Source organism: Solanum stenotomum, chromosome 1, assembly GCF_019186545.1.
Source record: "Solanum stenotomum isolate F172 chromosome 1, ASM1918654v1, whole genome shotgun sequence".
Classification (NCBI taxonomy): domain Eukaryota; kingdom Viridiplantae; phylum Streptophyta; class Magnoliopsida; order Solanales; family Solanaceae; genus Solanum; species Solanum stenotomum.
The window spans coordinates 93,114,818-93,137,618 of NC_064282.1; the positions used below are offsets into that span (position 1 = coordinate 93,114,818).

At 29.1% G+C, this 22,801-nt stretch overlaps 2 protein-coding genes and 1 pseudogene across 2 annotated transcripts in view; all 3 read left to right on the plus strand.

Moving 5' to 3' along the window:
• Positions 1–22,801, plus strand: part of LOC125871115 (uncharacterized) — a 367,917-nt gene that overhangs the window by 29,766 nt on the left and 315,350 nt on the right. The gene's annotated exons all lie outside the window — the stretch shown is intronic.
• LOC125859170 (exopolygalacturonase-like) lies at positions 8,252–12,217 on the plus strand (annotated as a pseudogene).
• LOC125859180 (exopolygalacturonase-like) lies at positions 18,026–21,904 on the plus strand. The gene is made up of 5 exons (XM_049538889.1): positions 18,026–18,038; positions 18,123–18,226; positions 19,233–19,523; positions 20,361–20,873; positions 21,662–21,904. Exons 1-5 carry the CDS (start codon positions 18,026–18,028, stop codon positions 21,902–21,904), a joined length of 1,164 nt encoding a protein of 387 aa, XP_049394846.1.

The window sequence follows — 22,801 nt, forward strand, 5'->3', positions numbered from 1 at the left end:
GTACTGTTTTATTTAAAAATATTATTTAGACAGATTTAAGAGTCGCTACTTAATTTTAAAAGTAAAATTAAGAAAATTGTTGTTTTCAAAAGACTAAAACAGAAAATCTAATGAAAACTTAAAAGGGGTTCGGGGTTCTTATTAGTGTTCTAGGAAGGGTTTTAAAGCACCTAGAACACCCGCTAATGCGATTATCCGGCAATTAGTCATTTGGCTAAAAATTAGCTTAGTTTGAATTGAGCAATTTTTATAATTAGCACCATTTTAAGGGGACAAGGGGGGAATATGGAACCACTATCTAAGTGAGATATCTTGCAAAATCAATTTTTAGGCCTCGTTAAAGGTGATTCATTTGGTTAAGTTATAAAATCAAAACGGGTATTCTTTTGGGGATTTGAATTTTAAAACCTTAAGATTTAGTAGCAAATATTGACAAGTAAATAAATGCTATAAAATAAAGAGGGAAAGAGACTTGGACCAAAATTTGATTTCAGGTATGCCTGGGCCAGTATTTAGGCCCATTTTCATTTTGGACCTTTGACCCATTTGAGTCACCTTCACTAGTCCTAAACTAACATAAAATAGATGTTTTTCTTTGGGCCTTAGGCCCAATTCTTTCACATGTTCTAACCTTCTAACAGAAATAATAATGATGATTAAATGGGTTAGGCCCAATAAATAACAAAAATACAAATTTCTTTTGTGTAAAGAGTGGGACTTTGGCCCAATCTTCTCAATTCTCCCCTGCTTCGACTTTTTCAACTCCGAGACCTGTACACCATTTTTTTCGGGACTTATTCTCCAATTTTCAAGGGTAGGCTCACTCGATAAAGGAATTTAAGCCTTTATGGCTCTCCCAAAATGCAAAGGGAAGGAGGAGTTCATAGTGAACTCGGATATATTTCACATGCAAAACGACAAACAAATTATCGAATTAGCATTTTTTGGGAGGAAATGAAGTGATAAAATAAAAATAAATAAATAAATGAANCTAATAAAATAACAAAACTGGATATTGTAATATAAATACAATTATTTTAATACAACTTATTCTATGTTTTTCGAAAACAATATTTTCAATGAAATAATAATAATATAACAAACTGGAATATAAATACATTTTAGTTTGAATACAACTTAATTGTATCCAACAATCACCACAAGTCAACAAAAATCTGTATACAACCACTAATTAGTTGATGTTTTTTACTCCATAGTTGTACGCTGTCCAAAATTGTTATGCTTGTATCCCTATATTACAAAACATCCGTAAAAAGCTATAAATCCCAATACATACAAAGATTTCACTGATTTAATCAGGAAAAAAAATAACAATTATACTCGACATATGTGAATATTTCATCCAAACAAGAAAAAAAATACTTGATTGTTTTTCGATTGTTCACTAGATGCGACAAATTTATAGTCCTCAATTTTGAAAAATTTCTTTTAAAAAAATATGCCGTATTCAACTTGAAGAATCTTTGAAACTTATAAGATGAATGATTCGGAAGACAAACTAAATTATTTTTTAAAATTTTTTGATGTTCTTAAGAAGAAAGAAAAAAAAGCCTCGACAGAAAGAAGGAGATTTATAATTTTTTTCAAAAGGTAACTAATTTGTATTTAAAACCTTTTTTTACCTTTTTTGAATTTTGTCGTTCTATGATTTTCTCTTTTCTGTTATTAATTTTTGTATTCTTTCAAATTAATCAAAATAAAATAAATACATAACAAATCCATTGACAAACTAAAATAATGACATTTTTAATAAATAATGAAACTGTTGCTAAGGAGTCCCACGAAAAGATAAAATATTGTTGTTTTGAAAATTTTCCCTAACAAAAATACAAATTTCTTTTGTATAAAGAGTGAGGCTTTGGCCCAATCTTCTCAATTCTTCTCTGCTTCGAATTTTTCAACTCTGAGACTTGTACACCATTTTTTTCGGGACTTATTCTCCAATTCTCAAGGGTAGGCTCACTCGATAAAGAAATTTAAGCCTTTATGACTCTCCCAAAATGCAAAGGGAAAGAGGAGTTCGCAGTGAACTCGGATATATTTCACATGCAAAACGACAAACAAATTATCGAATTAGCATTTTTTGGGAGGAAATGAAGTGATAAAATAAAAATAAATAAATAAATGAAGTGACACACACTAGTCAATCGTGAACAATACAACATTTAAATAATAATTTGAAAATGGAAACTGATGAATGCTTAGTACTTTTATATCCAAGGTAACAGACAATAATGGGATGAAGAGTCAAAAGGGGATTAATAAACTTTCTAGAAATCAACAGTGCAAGAAAACAAAGGAAACCAAGTTCAATAACTTTTAAACTACTGATATCAAACATGCCAATTCAGTTGAATAATTATTCTAACAACATGAAAAGAAGCAGTGACATAAATCTTATGAAATAACTAACACAAGACTAACTTTAAACGAGTCTTGATGGACTAGCAAATACATAAAATGACCAATTAATTATCAAGCATCATCAGAGAAATAATCCAAGTAAACTATATTATATTAATTCGAATTTGGGAAAAGAATAGCTAAACCAACAAAAGATGATTAGCATTCAGCTATTTAAACTAGTTAAGATAATGAAAGCCTTCATTTTGAACAAGCTAATCGCACAAGTAGGCCACATTTTCCACACCGAATTAGTATTTGAACACCACACCAACCAACATGATTTAAGCTCAAGTCTAGCCTCATAATCTTAGCATTTCTAAAGCATGATAGGATATGTTTAAGGACAACTAAAACCGACCTCATGAAGGATAGGAATATGGCAAATATAGGAGAAATATGCTAAGAAAGCTTACATTTAGGCTACAAATGGCAAGCACTTCAACTAAAATTAGACAAATATGGAAACACGACTTGATTTAAACATGCTTTGCTAAACAGTAGAACAATTACTAACAGACCAACGAACCATGGATGAAACAACAAGCAAGTTCACCATCAATTAGTTTAAAGTTCTGCTCCTAGTTTGAAACGAGAGTGACATTGACAGGCCAAGAGAAGGGTCGAAATAGCAACCACAACAGTTATTTCAGCTGTTCTAGCCAACACCAAATCGGACGAGCAACTGAATCATAGATAAAAAAATGCAAACAAATACAAAAATCAGAAGAGAACTAGAGTTCAATGGTTCATAAAATTTTCAGCCGTTAATTTGCTAGAAAAAGGCCCATTTAAACTTGAAGCGACTAAGACACACTGATTCGATCCAAACAACCTCTCAACAGACAACAACCATGAACTACGAAGAGAACAGAGGTACTCGAAGGAATAAACAAAAAAAAAATAATGATGAAACGAGTTAAAATCGAAAGAGGATTTACCCTTTTGGAAGCAGCGACCTGAGAACGACGAGTCAGCAACTATGTTTCTTCCTCCACAAGACCTCGATTATGAACGATGAAACGAAAATTTCGGGCAGAATCTCAAACTCAAACAAAACTTGAGAAAACCAATGGCAAAATGAGATGGAAACACGATATTCCGACCTAAACTAAAACTCTTTGCCTTGAATGTATTTTTATATATTTTAGTTGTTTTTACTTGAGCTGCTCTCAGTCTTTTTTTACTCTAAAAATTTTTCAACTCCCAAAAAAAAATTCCCTTACAATGGAGAAGAAAAGATATAATATAGAAGGGGAAATTAGGGTTCGAAAATGGGGGGAAAGAGATGAAATCCGGACAAGACAAGGACCCATTTCAAAATTCAAAACCCCCAAAAATCTTTCACAAATTCGGACAAACACCCTTTTCTTGAGGTTTTAACTCATTCCGAAAAGGAAAAGGGGGACGACAGGTGGGATCGAATCACTCGTCCTCTCATGCCACGTGGCTTAATCCCACGCTAGGGAGGACAACAACGCAGACTGCTCCTGCTGCGTGACTGTACTGGCGAGGAAGATGACGCGGACGAAAAGCTGCTATGCATAGACGTCGTGTAACTTCCGTTTGGTTCACGTGAGCTACACAATTCGGGTCAATTCACTGGAACGATGAGCTGGGATGGGTTTTGATTTTTTTCTGGGTTTCGTTTCTGATTTTGGCTGGGAAGAAGAACGAAGTACAGGGGTGGGGTCTGTATCAGTATGTTGATGTTGTATGTATTGTTGTATGTAGTGTGCGTTGGGCCTGGGTCGAAGGAGAAATGAAAATGGGCTGGGAATGGGTTATGTATGGATAGTGGGCTGTGATATTGCTGGAAATTGTAAAGGGGTCTGGGTTGGGAATTAAGATGGGATGAGTGAGAATGGACGAAAAGGGTTGGGCATTTGTATTGGGGTTGTGTGTTGCTGAAAACAGGCCCAATTTGGGGTCTTAAAAGGGTAAGGTAAAGAGGGTAATTAAATTTGCAATAAAAGAAGGAAAAATTACAAGAATATACTATTTAAGATCTTAATTAACAATATATGTATATACTCCTTTTTATTTACAACACTAAGTTTTTAATTACAAACATGACATAATATTTAATTTTCGATTTAAAAAAAATATATATTTTAATATTCAATTTATTTCCTTTTTTGGGGGTTATGTGCTAAAATTATGGGATTGATAAGTATTGTTTACTTTTTGGTTTTCCAACCAAGTTTACTCTTTTATATTATTTTTTTTACCCATATCTTCAATTTTCGTTTTTTATATATATTTTAGTATACGATTTATTTCCTATTTTTGGGGATTATGTGCTAAACTTATGGTATTGATAATTATTGTTTGCTTTTTGCTTTTTCAATCATAATTATACCGTTTTATATAAAAAAAAATTGCCCATATAATGAATTTTCAATTTTTTTTTGTATATTTTAGCATCCGATTTATTTCCTATTTTTGGGAGTGATGTGCTAAATTTATGAAATTGATAGAGTTATTATTTACTTTTTGACTTTTCAACCATAATTATACTATTTATTAATTCTAGTCTTTTCTCTTAATTTTCAATTTTAATTATTTATTTATTTTAGTTTTTCCTTTTTTTTGGGGGGATTTTGTACCTATTTTTGGGGGCATGATAATCATGTATAAAATTTAGTTATTTTATCTCACCAATTAATGGTTATTACTGAGCTTCTCAAAAAAAAAAATTACATAGCATATTAAATTAATTTTGGATTCACCATTATTTTATCTCATAAGTTCATCACTTTTCAATAGGTTTGTTATCATTTACCTTTAGTTCTTCTTTAAATATAATATGAATGCACCAACCTTACAACGATAATTACACCAATATCATGTAATAGATAATAACTTTTGAATACTACACCAAATATTATAGAAATAACAGTTGTTTTCATTTATTAAAATTTACAATTAGTTCATAACCATTTACATATATAAATTTGTGCATAAAAAGACAACTTAAGTTCAAAAACTCTCAATCGGAAATGTTACATCATTCAATAAATCAATAACTAAAAGTTTCAACTACATAATGTTTTAAGTAAAAATAAAATAAAAACAACACACTATTGTTAAGCGTGATCCACAAATTTGGGGCAAGTCTTCCTGTTATGCTCGAGTGTAGCACATTTACTACAAATGACTTTACTTCTCTTGCATTTTTCTTGTTGAATCCCTTCTTACGATCATTAATTGGTGGTCTGCCTGGTTGCTTTCTTGCAATTAGAGGTAACATTACCTCTTCCAAAACATGCGATGGAATATCCCAAGTGCTTTCGCAAGGCAAACATGTTGGTATACAAAAAGGCAAACATGTTGGTATACAAAATGGTAATCATGCTGGTACACAGAATGGTTGATGACTAAATTAGCTTACTACACCATCATTTTCATCAAATCATTTACCAAAAAACAATAGATGTACCAAAATATTAGCTTGAAAGTTTGTGTTTATATAAGGTCTAAAGATACCAATTACATCAGATCACACACCAAAAGAAATTTTCAAATTATGGTGTTTATGTAAGGCCTAAAAGATACTAATTACATCAAATCACATACAAAAAGAAATTCTCAAAATATGGTGTTTATGTATGGACTAAAAGATATTCAAGTGCACCGATCCATTACACTTAATGTTAGACCAAAAAAAATTCATTGAATCTGACGTTTAATAAATGTATTTAAATATACCATCATTAACACCAAATTATTTACCCAATATTAATCATCAAAGCTTATTTTTCTATGCGACCTAATAGCTAACACTCACACAAAAAAAAACTATGACTTATGGTGTTTATACAAACATAATACAGAATAACAATTACACCAAATCATCACACCATGTGCACCTAATAATCTACCAAAAATATTAAAATTTACTATATACTAAACCACAAAACCATCGTTTCACCAAACCATTTACCAAAGCAGAATCATACAATATGAGTTTTATACTAAATAACAAAACCCTACAAATTAAAGCAACGGATTAATACCAAAAAATAACACACCACTCAATATACCCAAATCCAATCTATAAAAGTGATTGATAAACGACCTTAATTCAGCTTTAACAAAAAACATATACCCAACATAATAGATTATAAGATAACGATCATGAAAAAAAATAATTCAAATATATTAAATAAAATAATTAAAATAATCACGTAGAAAAACACTAATTCAATCGTGATTTATCACAAATACCTGATGCGTCCCATCGTCCATTGTGTTGAATTAAAACTAGAAAATTGTTGGTATGTTTGAACTGTCGATCAGAAGGGAGTAGAAGGAGATTTTTATTTTTGTTAAAAAAAACCCATTTTTTATGGGAGAAAATATATAACAAATCTGAGTAAATGGTGGAAGGTAAAATAATTGGAGAAAATCAGGGAATATAAGAAAATCATGGTTGATTAATTCTACGCTTCCCTTTTTTTTTAAATACTAAATTCTAGTTTTGAAAAAAAAACTATTGCTATACAGACAGAAAAGAAAACTATTGCTATATAGTAGTAATTAAGGTACTTAAATTGTATACTTAAGTTTTTTGCAGAATTTTAATGTTGTAGCCAAATTGATTTTTATTAGCAAATTCGGCTAAAGTTTTAAAATAAGATGAATTAATATTAGTTAATTAATGAGCTTCTTAATCTTAATAAAACAAAATAATTAACTTAACAAAAATAACTAATTCAATGACATATCTATAATTCAAATTGAATTAAATTAGTAAAGTGTTTAACGTTAATGAAATCTTTTCAAGATAGTTTTCAAGTGTTTGTAAAATATATTAGTTACCTACGTAACAATTTAAAACATATTTACTATTAAAATATTTAAAATATTATAAAAGTGAATAAAATTCTTAAAAATATCTTGAAACATATTTTGAATTTTTATAAAATTAATTATTTTAAATCGTTTGAAATTAAATAAGCTCGAAAATTAATTCTTATCGGGAAGGTCAAAATCGGGTGTCAACAGGGACAAGGTGAAGTATGAATTTTTAAAAATATTTTATAAAATATTTTTTATAAAAAAAATAAAAGGATGGGGAATTGTCCGGGGGGGGGGGGGGGGGGGNGAGGAGGTGGTGGAGTGGGGTAAGAAAAATAACATTAAATTTTTAAAAATATATATATATATTTTTTGGAATAGTAATAATTTAATCTTTAATTTTTAATTAATATTAATAGTTTATTATTTAATTTTCGTCAAGGTAGAATATTTTATCCATGTGGAATGTCATGTGTCAAGCTTTTTTCAAATAAAAGAAAGAGTGCATTACACACACCATTGATGTGTGTTTCTCAAACTAATAAGTGATATTTTAGGTATAAAAACTCACACTTTCAATAGTTTAGGTATGAAATTCAAAAAAGAGGGATAATTTAGATATGTTTTTGACATTTATCTTTGATATATTTGGTATCTACCATACCATGTCCATCGCTAGTGCAACCTAACCATTCTCATAAGACTAGCTGGTAGTTCAGTCAACTTACCATGATATTCATTCAACATACCATGATATATATTCATTTTTCTTTCTTTGCAATGATCACTAATTCCAAACAAATATTTAGGTGTAATAATTGAATATAAATTGTCAAAAATAATATTTGTCAAGACTATTAAGGAAATAGTTTAATGAAGGAACTATAATTTTAAAAGAGTGAAAGGAAAACAAATCTCTTAGGTATAATTGAGTCATTTGGAAAGTCAAAATATGAGGGGAAAAAAGGTGTATATAAACACAAGTGAAAAAAGAAAAAAATAAAGAACAAAGAACAAAACAGAAATGGCATCAAATTTTTGTTTGAAAATAGTTTTTTTATTAAACCTTATTTTTGTATGCACTAATGCTGATGGCAAAATTTTTAGTGTCATTTCCTATGGTGCCAAAGCAGATGGAGAGACAGATGATAGTGAGGTGTGAACCAATCATTTTACCTTTTCATGCATTTTTAATTAATTGTCATTTTTTATATACATAACAAAAACAACTTTTAGCTATAATTAACATGCATATTAACAAAAAATGTTGATATTTTTATCAATATTAGTTAATTGTCACTACATTCAATATCACTATAAGTTTCAGAAACATTTACTAATTATCATGAAAAATAACATATTTAGCGGTAATTAAATTAATTACCGCTAAAGATCAATTTTGACATAGCAAAAGTCCCATTTTTACTTTTTAATGTGTCTTTATTTTTATTTAAGTCATTATTACATGTATAACAATGTCTTCTTCTTTTTTTTCAAAATGAGTAAGTATAGGTTTCTTTGGTTTCTCATTCGGTGTTTTAATTAATTGCCATTTTTATATATATACAAACACTACAATAAAAATAGCTTTTAGCAGCGATTAATATGTATATTATCAAAAAGTGTTAGTGTCTTTATCAATATTAGTTAATTCTTATTGCATCCAATGTTGCTATAAGTGTTAGAGATATTTACTAATTACCATGAAAAAAATATATTTAGCGGCAATTAAATTATTATTGTTAATTAATTGTCTCTAAAGATTAGTTTTCACATAGTAAAAGTCTCATTTTACTTTTTAGTGTGTCTTTAATTTTATTTAAGTCATTATTACATTATTGTTATGATGTATTCTTCTTTTATTCATTGATTTCCGTCTGTTGTCCGGTATCCATATTGGAGTCCGACTAAATTCAGATTTATACCGAAAGTTCCACATTGGTGGGTAAAAACACTCTCTAACAAAGGAGATTTCGAACCCAAGAGGACTAAAACCCTAGACCTCTTGATTAAGGATAAAGTAGTACTTACCATTCCACCACAACCCTCGTTGGTAGTAAATATAGTTGTCACTCATGTATATATAACAAATTTAGTGTCTAATAAAATATTCTTTTACTAATTTTTTTATTTTTTTTTTATAAATAAAAGGTATTTTTGAAAGCTTGGATGGATGCATGCAAATGGAATGGAGAAGCTACATTTTTTATACCTTTAGGAACATATATGATATATGGTGCAAATTTTATTGGACCATGTAAAGGATCCTTAATTGTTAAAATTCAAGGAGTTATTAAGGCTTCAACAAATCCTAAAATATCTTGCAAGGATTCTTGGATTTCTTTTGAACATTTAAATAACTTAAGAGATTGAAGGGGGTGGAACTTTAGATGGACAAGGAGCTTCTGCTTGGAAAAACCCTCAATGTGCAACTCGTCCTTATGCAAGTTTTCATTAGTTTTTTTCTTCCATTTGGTGTGGAATTCACACGAAAGGGAACGAGGAATTCTCAACAAAAAAAGTGCTCTCTGAATCGAATGTGAAAGTTGTTTTCCATCAGACGGCTTTTCCTGTAACTCTACTCTCGACTTGGATTATATATCCAAAAAGGTCCACTCTCGGCCATTCCACACGCTGCCTAGCAGAGACGTGATTATCTGAAGTGAATTCTCTCTTTTGTAGTAGATGCCGAACCTGTTGTGCCCCATTGACTAAGAAGGGGGTGGACACAGTAACTACATGGACCCCTTCCTTTCAGTTGTTGCCAGCGCTTTCCCGGGCCGAGCCAGAATTTTTATTAGAACTGGGAGGTCCCATATAGGAAAGGTTAAGTGCTCCTTAACAAAGGTGACTTTGTACCTAAGAGGCCTCGAACCTGAAACCTCTTGGTTAAGGATGAAGGAGTACTTACCAGTTTTCATTAGTTATACTATATTTTTTTTGTCTAAATTATTTTGATTAAGATTATTTATACTGAATTTCACGTTATCTATTTCTTTTTTAATTAAAAAAAAATGCTTATTTGATGAAGCATTAGATGAAAGTTAAAGTGAAAAATAAATCATTATTTGACACAATTAAAATTTTAATTTTGGTCAGTATATTAATTTGTGTTCTTATTTTATTGTATTCATTTTGAGCCTCCTCTTGTGAAAGGTAAAGTAAAATTTTTAAAAGTGTTTGTACTACTATTAGGTCACAAATTTGGGGTACATGATCGGATTAGTGTTTGTTTTTCAAATATCAAATCGAATTATTTGTGTCGGATTTTAAAATTGATAAATCAAATCAAACTAATAAAATTTGGATTTTTCAACCTTGAATTTTTTGGGTTTTTCGGATTTTTTTGGGTAAAGTAATCATACAAACAAATAATGAACTTATACTCCAAATATTCTTTAGTCCTATCAAAATATGCTATTTGGTTCGATTTTCGATTTAACTTAATAAAGTTTGTGTTATTTCCTTGATCTTTTTATGGATACGATTTATTATTTTTTTGTGTGTATTTGAAATTATAATGTGAAGTTACTAACTAAATATTATTTTCGATGGTTTTTTAGACTATTGGATTGAGTTCTATCCAAAATGCAATTGTGCACGATATACACGCTATCAATAGCAAGATGTTCCATTTCGATGTCTATAATTGCAATAACGTGACATTACGTCATGTAAATTTAATTGCACCAAGTGATAGTCCCAACACTGATGGAATTCACATTAGTTTATCGTCAAATATTCGAGTTTTCGATTCCAACATTGGTACTGGAGATGATTGTATATCTATCCTTGCTGGAAGTCAAAATGTTAATATTTCTGGAGTTACTTGTGGCCCTGGCCATGGAATAAGCCAAATGAAGTTGTCAAGGATGTACATGTTAAAAATTGTACTCTTATAGCTACTCAAAATGGAATGAGGATTAAGTCTTGGGCATCATCAAATGTTGGTGAAGGAACAAGTATTAGTTTTGAGGATATTATAATGCACAAGGTGAATAATCCTATTATTATTGATCAACATTATTGTCCTTCACATACTTGTAGTTTTCAGGTACCAATCGTTTTTTTCCTTCTTTCCACCTTCAAATTTTATATATTGAGTATGATGTAAGCAGGGGCAGAGCTAAGTGGGGTTTGGGGGTTCGGATAAATTCAATAATTTTTTTGTAGATTATGTATTTGTGAACTGCCTAACAAAACTGATTGATAGCTCAGTGTTAAGAAATTAGTGGTGAAAATGTTTTCCACTCTAGTGTTGTGGGTTTGAACCCCACTACCCACTACTAACAAAAGTTTCTATTTTTTTTTTTTAAAAAAAAAACATGTTTTGCAATAATTTTCTTTCCGTCCTAAAATTTAGAACCCCCAAGAATGTTTTGTAATATTTTTCTCTTCCGCCCTAAAATTTAAAACTCCCAAACATGTTTTGTAATATTTTTCTCTTTGGTCCTAAAATTTAGAATCCCCAAACTCCTAGTTCTGATTCCACCTCTAATCGTTAGTCATGTTCAATAAAAATAAATTTTTGGATAATATTTTTTCTTGATTGGTGAAATTCTTGAATATGAAAGATGTATGAAAAAAATGGGTTAATTTTTTTGTTTTGTTTTGTGAATTAAACATATTTTAGTACCCCAAAATCACAAATTTCTTATGTCGTGTGAAATATAAAAATTTGTATAAGCTTTATACTTTGTATGAATTTATTGATTTCACTCTCATTTTTTTTAATTTGTAGAAAAGCTTAATGCAAATCAAGGATGTGACATTCAACAACATAAGGGGAACTTCAAATTCATTGGTAACTGTGAATTTCAATTGCAGTTCTTCATTACCTTGTCAAAAAATCAATCTTAATGATATTAAGTTGATTACTGATAATAACGCTAAACCTTCAATCGTATCGTGTGCTAATACCATAGGACAAGCCACCGGCATCGAGTTACCTCCGAGTTGCTTAAAGCCTGTTCTTGAATCTTCAACTTAGGGTAATTCGAATTTCAAAAAAGTTAGAAAGAGAACGTTCGTTGATTTTTTATAGATTGAGGATTTTTTTGTACTCGATTTCTTCAAATAATAATTGTTAATCCACTTAATCATTCTTGATATATATATTATTGATCTTATATGAGATTTTATTATTTTTAATTTTAAAAAACTTCTTTCTGTTGAGGCGTTGATGATGATTGTTACAGAAATGTTAGCAGTATTCTATAAGCAAAATGAGCATTTGAAAGAATTGAGCTTTTTTATTTGATTGATTATATCGATAAGAATTTTAACTTTTACTTGTATAATTTTTTTAATACTTTTTATTTAGAATTAAGTCTAAAGGTTAATAAGATTGTGATTAGTGGGACTTATGTTTTAAGAAACATTCAAGTTAAAGGCAGTACTTTTTTAAATTCATATTATCTATTGATCTCAATTTTTTTCACTAAATAGAAATTCAAAAATATTTTTATATGCTTTATTTATTAAAAAAAATGAAGTGAAAAAATGACTTAATATACTACGTATATAATCGACGTTAGAAAAATTCTTCAAAAGACATTATGATTTCTTTTTATTTTTATTTTGATGAGTTGTGATTCGAGCCATTATAAAAGATACTATCTATCTCATTGATAAGAATTGATATTAATTTCACTCACTATTTTAGAGAAGCTAATAAAGTAGTGGATTATCTAATGAAATAGATCACAACGATTAACTATCTACAACAATTTTACTTAAGTGTTAGAGAGCGCTAAAGGCTCATTCTTTTGCTTCTTCTTTTTTTGATGACAGGGGAAACCCGCAACCATTACCTTTTGGGTGTGCACATGGTAAAACCTCCGCTCCTATGCAATAGCTCGCAAACCACATAGGAGAGGTAACCCGCACTAGGCAAGCCCGGTGCGACAAGCTCGACCCAGAAAGCAAACCCCTTGCTTTCGCTGGCAAGGGATTTCAAACTTGAAACCTCCAACATGGAAATCCAAGCCCAAACCACTAGGCCACCCCGAATGGTAAGCCTCATTCTTTCTCGACAAAGCGCAAATGCCTAGACTTAGGATCAACTATGACAAGGTCAATTTTTTTTATGCTAATTAATCTTTGTAGATTAGAGAATATGTGACATTCTTTAGCTAAGTATTCTCTCTTTTGTTTTTCGTCTGATTACTTGATATCATGATTCAGGCAATTTTTTTTAGTAGTTAGGGGTTATTCAGCAGAAATTAGATGATCTTTTAATTTGTTTGTGTGTATTAGTATATGAATTTTTTTGATGAAATGAATTTTGAAAACTATTTTTATAAAATCCTTACAAGATCCTCTATAATGACCTAGGGGAACAATACCTATAGTCTCACAATGATTCACGTCATATTTTAGTATTTAGGGTCACACAACAAGAATTAAGTGGTTTTTTTCAGTTATGTGTGTGTTAGTACATGAAGATCTAGTGATATGGATTTCAGACACTTTTTTTTATAAAAACTTTACTAGACCCTCCATAATGACCTTATACCTATAGCATAACTTTGATTCACAACACTTTTTAGCATTTAGAGGTCACTCAATAAGATGTAAGCGATTTTCTCAATTTTTTCGTGTCTTATAACATGATTTTTTTGGTGATGGATTTTGAGAATTCTTTTTGCAAAAACTTTACAGGACCCTCCGTAATGACATGGGAAAACAAATACGTATAGTGCCACTATGACCACACCACTTTTTCAACATTTAGGGACCACTCAACAGGAATTAGGCGGTTTTCTCAATTTTTCATGTGAATTGGTACATGACGTTTTTGGTGATATAAATTTCGGACACTTTTTTAACAAAATCATACGATATGTGAGAGAATAAGACATGAAGTCTCGAAACTCAAGAGATAGACAATCAACATGATAAAGAAAAATCAAAGAACAGAATATTTTTTTTGAGATGTCCTATAGCCTCTCGAAGATAAATAAATGCGTTATCGTATAAATCTGCAAGTCTCTACTAAACTCTAGCTGTTGTACTGTAAGGCTAGTGATCAATCTAGACATGTTGGTATCATATTATCATGATAGGGCCTACCAAATTCCCCCATAGATGAATCAACAATTTGCCAACATAGAAACATTGTTTAGAAATATGGAAGAAATGAACAATAAAGTAAATAGTTTTAAAACTCATTCTTTCATAAGTAAAAATAAGAAGTGCAAAAGTTAAGTCAATCGAAAAATCTAGTATCACTAGTACAAAAGTTTACTAAACATACAATTGTTTACTACATCAAAATGTTTCAAGTCAATTAAGTACTTAAAATCATTTTCCTTTGGGTTTCATGTCAATTTATTTATTGAATCATGACTATATAAGCTATTCCAATATTGAGAGATTTAATATAGATGGAATTCATGGAAGCAGACCGCCATTATAATATCTTTGCTCGCGATAATTATAACCTCTCGAAAGAATCGATGACTTCATCAAAGATGTGACGCTAGTACATCTGAGACTTTTTAGTTGATTAATTATAAATAGAGCCCCAGAGCTATGGAACAAAGAATTATCTCGGACCTAGACGGACATAATCAATTGTACTATTGCATATCGCAATCAGCTCATAATCGCAATTTTTTCACTCAATATTTATTTTTGTTCTTTTATTTTGCGTATACGCAGTGTAATGTGAGATCATCTAACTTGATTGATAAAAAAAAGGGAAAATTTTCAAAATAACAATATTTTAGCTTTTAATGGGACTCCTTAGCAATAGTTTCACTATTTATTTAAAATGTCAATATTTTAGTTTGTTAAGGATTGAGTTATGTATTTATTTTATTTTGATTAATTTGAAAGAATACAAATAATTAATAACTGAATAGAGAAAATCATGGAACAAAAAATTTCAAAAAAGGTAATTTTTAAAAAAAATTTAGCATCAGTTACGTTTTTGAAAGAGCATATGTTGCCATTTTTCTTTCTAGCGTTTTTTTCTTTGTTCTTAAGAATTTCATTTATTTTTTTTTGGAAACAGTAGTTTGTATTTTATATCTTATATGAGTGGAAGTGTTGGAAAATTTTTAATGCCCTCTGTTTTGGATATTTAAATGTTTGAACTTCTTTGAATATGTGTTCATCCGAAATGTAGTTGAATACCTAATGATATGTATAACTAATTTAAAATACAAAAAATGTTGGTATTGATTTATTATGAATACAACTCTTTGCCATTCTAGTTCAAGTACAAAAATAAAGGAAGTTGTGTAGTATATACCAAAATATAAATACAAATTAGTTGTTGATCGAAGTGATATTGAAATACACAGTTACGATGAATACATATATAATACATAGAATAAGTTTATTCAAAATAAATTGTATTTATATTTCAATATCCAATTTTGTTATATTATTATTTCACTTTAAATTTGCAGAAAGTATTTTCTAGCTTAGTTTTTATTTCAAATAGAATGTTGTATTTCAATATCATTTTGTATATCAAAAGCAAAATGAATACCAATAATTTTGTATTCCCCTTCTTGTGATGTATTCGTCGCACAGTTTTATATATTACGTATTCATAAAATTATATTGCTTTAGCCAAATAAAATACAAAATATGTCTTACTAAGTTTGTATTTCAAATATCAGGTTGTATTTCAGTATGATTTTGTATTTCAAACGAAAAAATGAATATCAATAAGTTTCCATTTCCCTTCTTATAATGTATTCGTCACAATTCTATAAATTATGTATTCAATCATAAGATATAGAATTGTGACGAATACATTATATACCTATTTAAATTACTACAAACTAAAAAAGAAATACAATGTTTTAAAATAAAAATACAAATGATGAGTAAAAGAAAAATAATTGACAAACAAAAATTAATAGGAATACAGTTGTGGTATGAATACAATTTTGTAACCTTCTTCTTTGACTTTGTCTTTCTTCTTCTTCTTCATCTACTATGTTCTTTTTTCGATTTTTTTTCTTCAAAACCGAATCTGAATCCGTATTCACTTGTGCATTAGTAACCCTATAAGCAAAATTCGAAATTATTAAATATGAATGTATAAAAAAATCAAACAATATATGATGTATGTGTGCTAATGTAGTTACTACAATCTACTAAATCTCAAATATGAAGACAAAATTTTTGATAATTTGAATTTCAAAATTATCAAAAATTAGAATGTATTAAATATCAAACAAAATAAACATACATATGAATTTCTAGATTCTCCAAAATCTGAAAAATTAAAAGAAAATAACAAAAAAAAATTGAAAAAATTGAAAATCATAACTATTTGATGAATAACTAAACAAAATCACATAAAAACTGAAAAAATCGACTGAAAATCCGTAATATATAAAATCGGTGACTTAAACATCAAATCAAAATGGATAATGGAAATTACCTTGCCAATCGATAAATCTGCTTGAATTAATAAATAAATTTCATTTAACAATAAAGAGGATTTCTTGATGAACAACAATTTAGCACATTGAAGAAAGATAAACTTGAAACGTGAAAGATGGGGAAGAAACGTGAAAAGTGGGGAAGAAACGTGAATGTAGTTGAAAAAAGGTTAATGTATATAATTTGGTCCAATATAGGACTCTTTTCATAAATAAAATTAATTTTAAATACTAAAATCTGAATACATATTATTTTATAAAAATATTGTCATTCTGCCATTTTAAATAAATATTTTAAAGTGTCGTTATTTTGACTAATTATGTTAGGTATTATGACTTAATTGATAATTTTCCCTAGAAAGAATATATCTATAGTCAACTCACAAATGATGTTAACAAAATATAATTTGGAGCTACTAGTAAAAAATCGCTATTCACAATGACACTAATTTAATTTCAAAAAATTAACAGTCTCTAGTAAATAACAGTACAATCTAGGGGTGAGCATGATACGGTATTGAAAAGTTTGGTACGGTTATTTGATTTACGATTTTTTAAAAATATTATTTTATTATCATATTAAATTAATTCGGTATGATTTGGTATTTATAGATCGATTTGGTACTTTATGGTATTGTAAATCGTTTACTATAGTTTGATCAACTTCAAGTTTTTAACTTACATATATTCATATAATAAAGAATTCTGACTTTGACTTTTTTAAAAACGTCTCAATTATATCATACTAATATCTTATACATGTAAAAAATATTCAAAATAAAGTACAAACAATTGTCTTTGTTAATCAATCACCCAAAACAAATATTTAAATCATGATAGAGTAATCAAAATTTCAACATATAAATAATTAGTTAGGTGCGGTATTCCTATTTTGGTATTGTTTTTATAAATATCAAATACATACTGAATACCAAACTTTTTAAAATACATATCAAATACCATAAAATCTTAATCACGATGTTAAAATATTTTATTTCGATATGATATATTCGATATCTACCATACCATGCCCACCGCTAATACAACGATTCTCATAAGCCTAGCTGGTGGTTCAGTCAACTTACCATGATATTCATTCAACTTACCATGATATTCATTTAACGTACCATGATATTCATTCAACGTACCATGATATTCATTTAACGTACCATGATATTCATTCAACTTACCATGATATTCATTCAACATACCATGATATATATTCATTTTTCTTTCTTTGCAATGCACTAATAATTGAATATAAATTGTCAAAAATAATATTTGTCAAGACTATTAAGGAAATAGTTTAATGAAGGAACCATAATTTGAAAAGGGTGATTGGAAAACAAATCTCTTAGGTATAATTGAGTCATTTGGGAAGTCAAAATATGAGGGGAAAAGGTGTATATAAACACAAGTGAAAAAAGAAAAAATAAAGAACAAAGAACAAAACATAAATGGCTTCAAATTTTTGTTTGAAAATAGTTTTTATATTAAACCTTATTTTTGTATGCACCAATGCTGATGACAAAATTTTTAGTGTCATTTCCTATGGTGCCAAAGCAGATGGAGTGACAGATGATAGTGAGGTGTGAACCAATCACTTTACCTTTTAATGCATTTTAATTATTTGTCATTTTTTATATACACACGTTATAGCAAAAATAGCTTTTAGCGGTAAACAATATGTATATTAACAAAAAGCGTTGATATTTTTATCAACATTAGTTAATTGTCATTACATTCAATGTCGTTATAAGTTTCAGAGACATTTACTAATTATCATGAAAAAAACATATTTAGTGGTAATTAAATTATTGATAATTAATTGCCGCTGAAGATCAGTTTTGACATAGCAAATAGTCCCCTTTTTTTCTTTTTTATGTGTCTTTATTTTTATTTAATTCATTATTACATGTAAAACAATGTCTTCTTCTTCTTTTTTGTAAATGAGTAAATATAGTTTTTTTTGTTTTTCACTCGGTGTTTTAATAAATTGCCATTTTTATATATATGCAAACACTACAATAAAAACAGCTTTTATTGCAATTGATATGCATATTAACAAAAAGAGTTAATATCTTTTTCAACATTAGTTAATTGTTATTGCATCCAATGTTGCAATAAGTGTTAGGGGCATTTACTAATTACCATGAAAAAACATATTTAGCGGCAATTAGATTATTAATGTTAATTAATTGCCGCTAAAGATTAGTTTTGACATAGTAAAAGTCCCATTTTACTTTTAAGTGTCTTTAATTTTATTTAAGTCATTATTACATATGTAATAATGATGTCTTCTTCTTTTATTCATTGGTTTTCATCTGGTGTTCAGTATTCATATTGGAGTCTGACTAAATTTGAATTTGCACCGGAAGTCCCACATTGGTGGGTAAAAGCACTCCCTAACAAAGGGGATTCCGAATCCAAGGGGACTCAAACCCTAGACCTCTTGATTAAGGATAAAGTAGTATTTATCACTCCACCACAACCCTCGTTGGTAGTAAATATAGTTGTCACTCATGTATATATAACAAATTTAGTGTCTAATTAGATATTCTTTTACTAATTTTTTTACTTTTTTATAAATAAAAGGTATTTTTGAAAGCTTGGATGGATGCATGCAAATGGAATGGAGAAGCTACATATTTGATACCTTTAGGAACATATATGATATATGGTGCAAATTTTAATGGACCATGTAAAGGATCCTTAATTGTTAAAATTCAAGGAGTTATTAAGGCTTCAACAAATCCTAAAATATTTTGCAAGGATTCTTGGATTTCTTTTGAACATTTAAATAACTTAGAGATTGAAGGGGGTGGAACTTTAGATGGACAAGGAGCTTCTGCTTGGAGAAACCCTCAATGTGCAACTCGTCCTTATGTAAGTTTTCATTAGTTTTTTCTTTCCACTCGGTGTTCGGTATCCACATTGAAGTCCCGACTAAATTTGAATTTGTGCTGGGAGGTCCCATATTGGGAAGGTTAAATGCTCGTTAACAAAGGTGACTTTGTACCCAAGAGGCCTCGAACCTGAAACTTCTTGGTTAAGGATGAAAGAGTACTTACCAGTTTTCATTAGTTATACTATATTTTTTTGTCTAAATTATTTTGATTAAGATTATTTATACTGAATTTCACGTTATCTATTTCTTTTTTAATTAAAAAAAAATGCTTATTTGATGAAGCATTAGATGAAAGTTAAAGTGAAAAATAAATCATTATTTGACACAATTAACATTTTAATTTTGGTCAGTATATTAATTTGTGTTCTTATTTTATTGTATTCATTTTGTGCCTCCTCTTGTGAAAGGTAAAGTAAAAATTTTAAAAATAGTTTGTACTACTATTAGGTCACAAATTTGGGGTTCATGACCGGATTAGTGCGAGTTTTTTAAATATCAAATCGAATTATTTGTGTCGGATTTTAAAATTGATAAATCAAATCAAACTAATAAATTTTGAGTTTTTCAACCTCGGATTTTTTTGGTTTTTCAAATTTTTTTGGGTAAAGTAATTATACAAACAAATAATGAACTTATGCTCCAAATATTCTTTAATCCTAACAAAATATGCGATTTGATTCTATTTTCGATTTAACTTAATAAAGTTTGTGTTATTTCCTTGATCATTTTATGGTTACGATTTATTATTTTTTTGTGTGCATTTGAAATTATAATGTGAAGTTACTAACTAAATATTATTTTCAATGTTTTTTTAGACTATTGGATTGAGTTCTATCCAAAATGCAATTGTGCACGATATACACGCTATCAATAGCAAGATGTTCCATTTCGATGTCTATAATTGCAATAACGTGACAATAAGTCATGTTAACATAATTGCACCAAGCGATAGTCCTAACACCGATGGAATTCACATTAGTACATCGTCAAATATTCGAGTTCTTGATTCCAACATCGGTACTGGAGATGATTGTATATCTATATTTGCTGGAAGTCAAAACGTTAATATTTCTGGAGTTACTTGTGGCCCTGGCCATGGAATAAGCATCGGAAGCTTAGGGAATAAGCCAAATGAAGTTGTCAAGGATGTACATGTTAAAAATTGTACTCTTATAGCTACTCAAAATGGAATGAGAATTAAGACTTGGGCATCATCAAATGTTGGTGAAGCAACAAGTATTAGTTTTGAGGATATTATAATGGACAAGGTGAATAATCCTATTATTATTGATCAGCATTATTGTCCTTCACATACTTGCAGTTTTCAGGTACCAATTGCTTTTTCCCTTCTTTTCACTTTCAAATTTTATATATTGAGTATGTTGTTGTAAGCAGGGGCGGAGCTAAGTGGGGTTTGGGGGTTCGGACAAATTCAATAGTTTATTTTAGATTTTATATTTGTGAACTGCCTAACAAAATTGATTGATAGCTCAGTATTAAGAAATTAGTGGTGAAAATGTTTTCTACCTAGTGTTGTGGGTTTGTACCCCACTACCCACTACTAACAAAAGTTTCTATTTTTTTTTAAAAAAAAAAATATGTTTTGCAATATTTTCCTTTCCGTCCTAAAATTTAGAACCCCCAAGAATGTTTTGTAGTATTTTTCTCTTCCGCCCTAAAATTTAAAACTCCCAAACATGTTTTGTAATATTTTTCTCTTCAGTGCTAAAATTTAGAACCCTAAGCATGTTTTATAATATTTTTCTCTTCCCCCCCAAAATTTAAATCCATCAAGCATGTTTTGTAATATTTTTCTCTTTCGTCCTAAAATTTAGAATCCTCAAACTCATAATTCTGATTCTACCTCTAATAGTTAGTCATGTTCAATAAAAATAATTTTTTGGATAATATTTTTTCTTGATTGGTGAAATTCTTGAATATGAAAGATTCATGAAAAAAGTAAGGAGTTAATTTTTTTGTTTAGTTTTGTGAATTAAACATATTTTAGTATCCCAAACACACAAATTTCTTATGTCATGTGAAATATTAAAATTTGTATAAGCTTTATACTTTGTATTAATTTATTGATTTCACTCTCATTTTTTTTAATTTGTAGAAAAGCTTAGTGCAAATCAAGGATGTGATATTCAACAACATAAGGGGAACTTCAAATTCATTGGTGGCAGTGAATTTCAATTGCAGTTCTTCATTGCCTTGTCAAAAAATCAATCTTAATGATATTAAGTTGATTACTGATAATAACGCTAAACCTACAATTGCAACGTGTGCTAATGCCATAGGACACGCCACGGGAATCGAGTTACCTCCGAGTTGCTTAAAGCCTGCTCTTGAATCTTGAACTTAGGGTTATTCGAATTTCAAAAAAGTTAGAAAGAGAACGTTCGATGATTTCTTATAGATTGAGATTTTTTTGTACTCGATCGATTTCTTCAAATAATAATTCTTAATCCACTGGATCATTCTTGAGACATTATTGATCATATATGGGATTTTATTATTTTTAATTTTGAAAAACTTCTTTTTGTTGAGGCATGATGATTGTTACAGAAATGTTAGCAGTATTCTATAAGCAAAATGAGCATTTGAAAAAAAATTGAGTTTTTTTTTAATTGATTATATCGATAAGAGTTTTATCTTTTACTTGTATAATTTTTTTAATACTTTTAATTCAGAATTAAGTCTAAACGTTAATATGATTGTGATTAATGGGACTTATGTTTTAAGAAACATTCAAGGTTAAGGCAGTACTTTTTTAAATTCTTATTATCCATTGATCTCAATTTTTTTCACTAAATAGAAATTCAAAAATATTTTTATATGCTTCACATTATTAAAAAAGAATTGAAGTGAAAAAATGACTTAATATACTATGTATAAGATATAATCGACGCTAGAAAAATTCTTTAAAAGACATTGTGATTTCTTTTATTTTATTTTGATGAGTTGTGATTCGAGCCATTATAAAAGATACTATCTATCTCATTGATAAGAATTGATATTAATTTCACTCACTATTTTAGAGAAGCTAATAAAGTAGTGGATTATCTAATGAAATATATCACAACGATTAGCTATCTACAACAATTTTACTGAAGTGTTAGAGAATGCTAAAGGCTCATTCTTTTTCTTCTTCTTTTTTTTACGACAAGGGAAACCCGCAGCCATTATCTTTTGGGTGTGCACATGGTAAAATCTCCGCTCCTATGCAATAGCTCGCAAACCACATAGGAGAGGT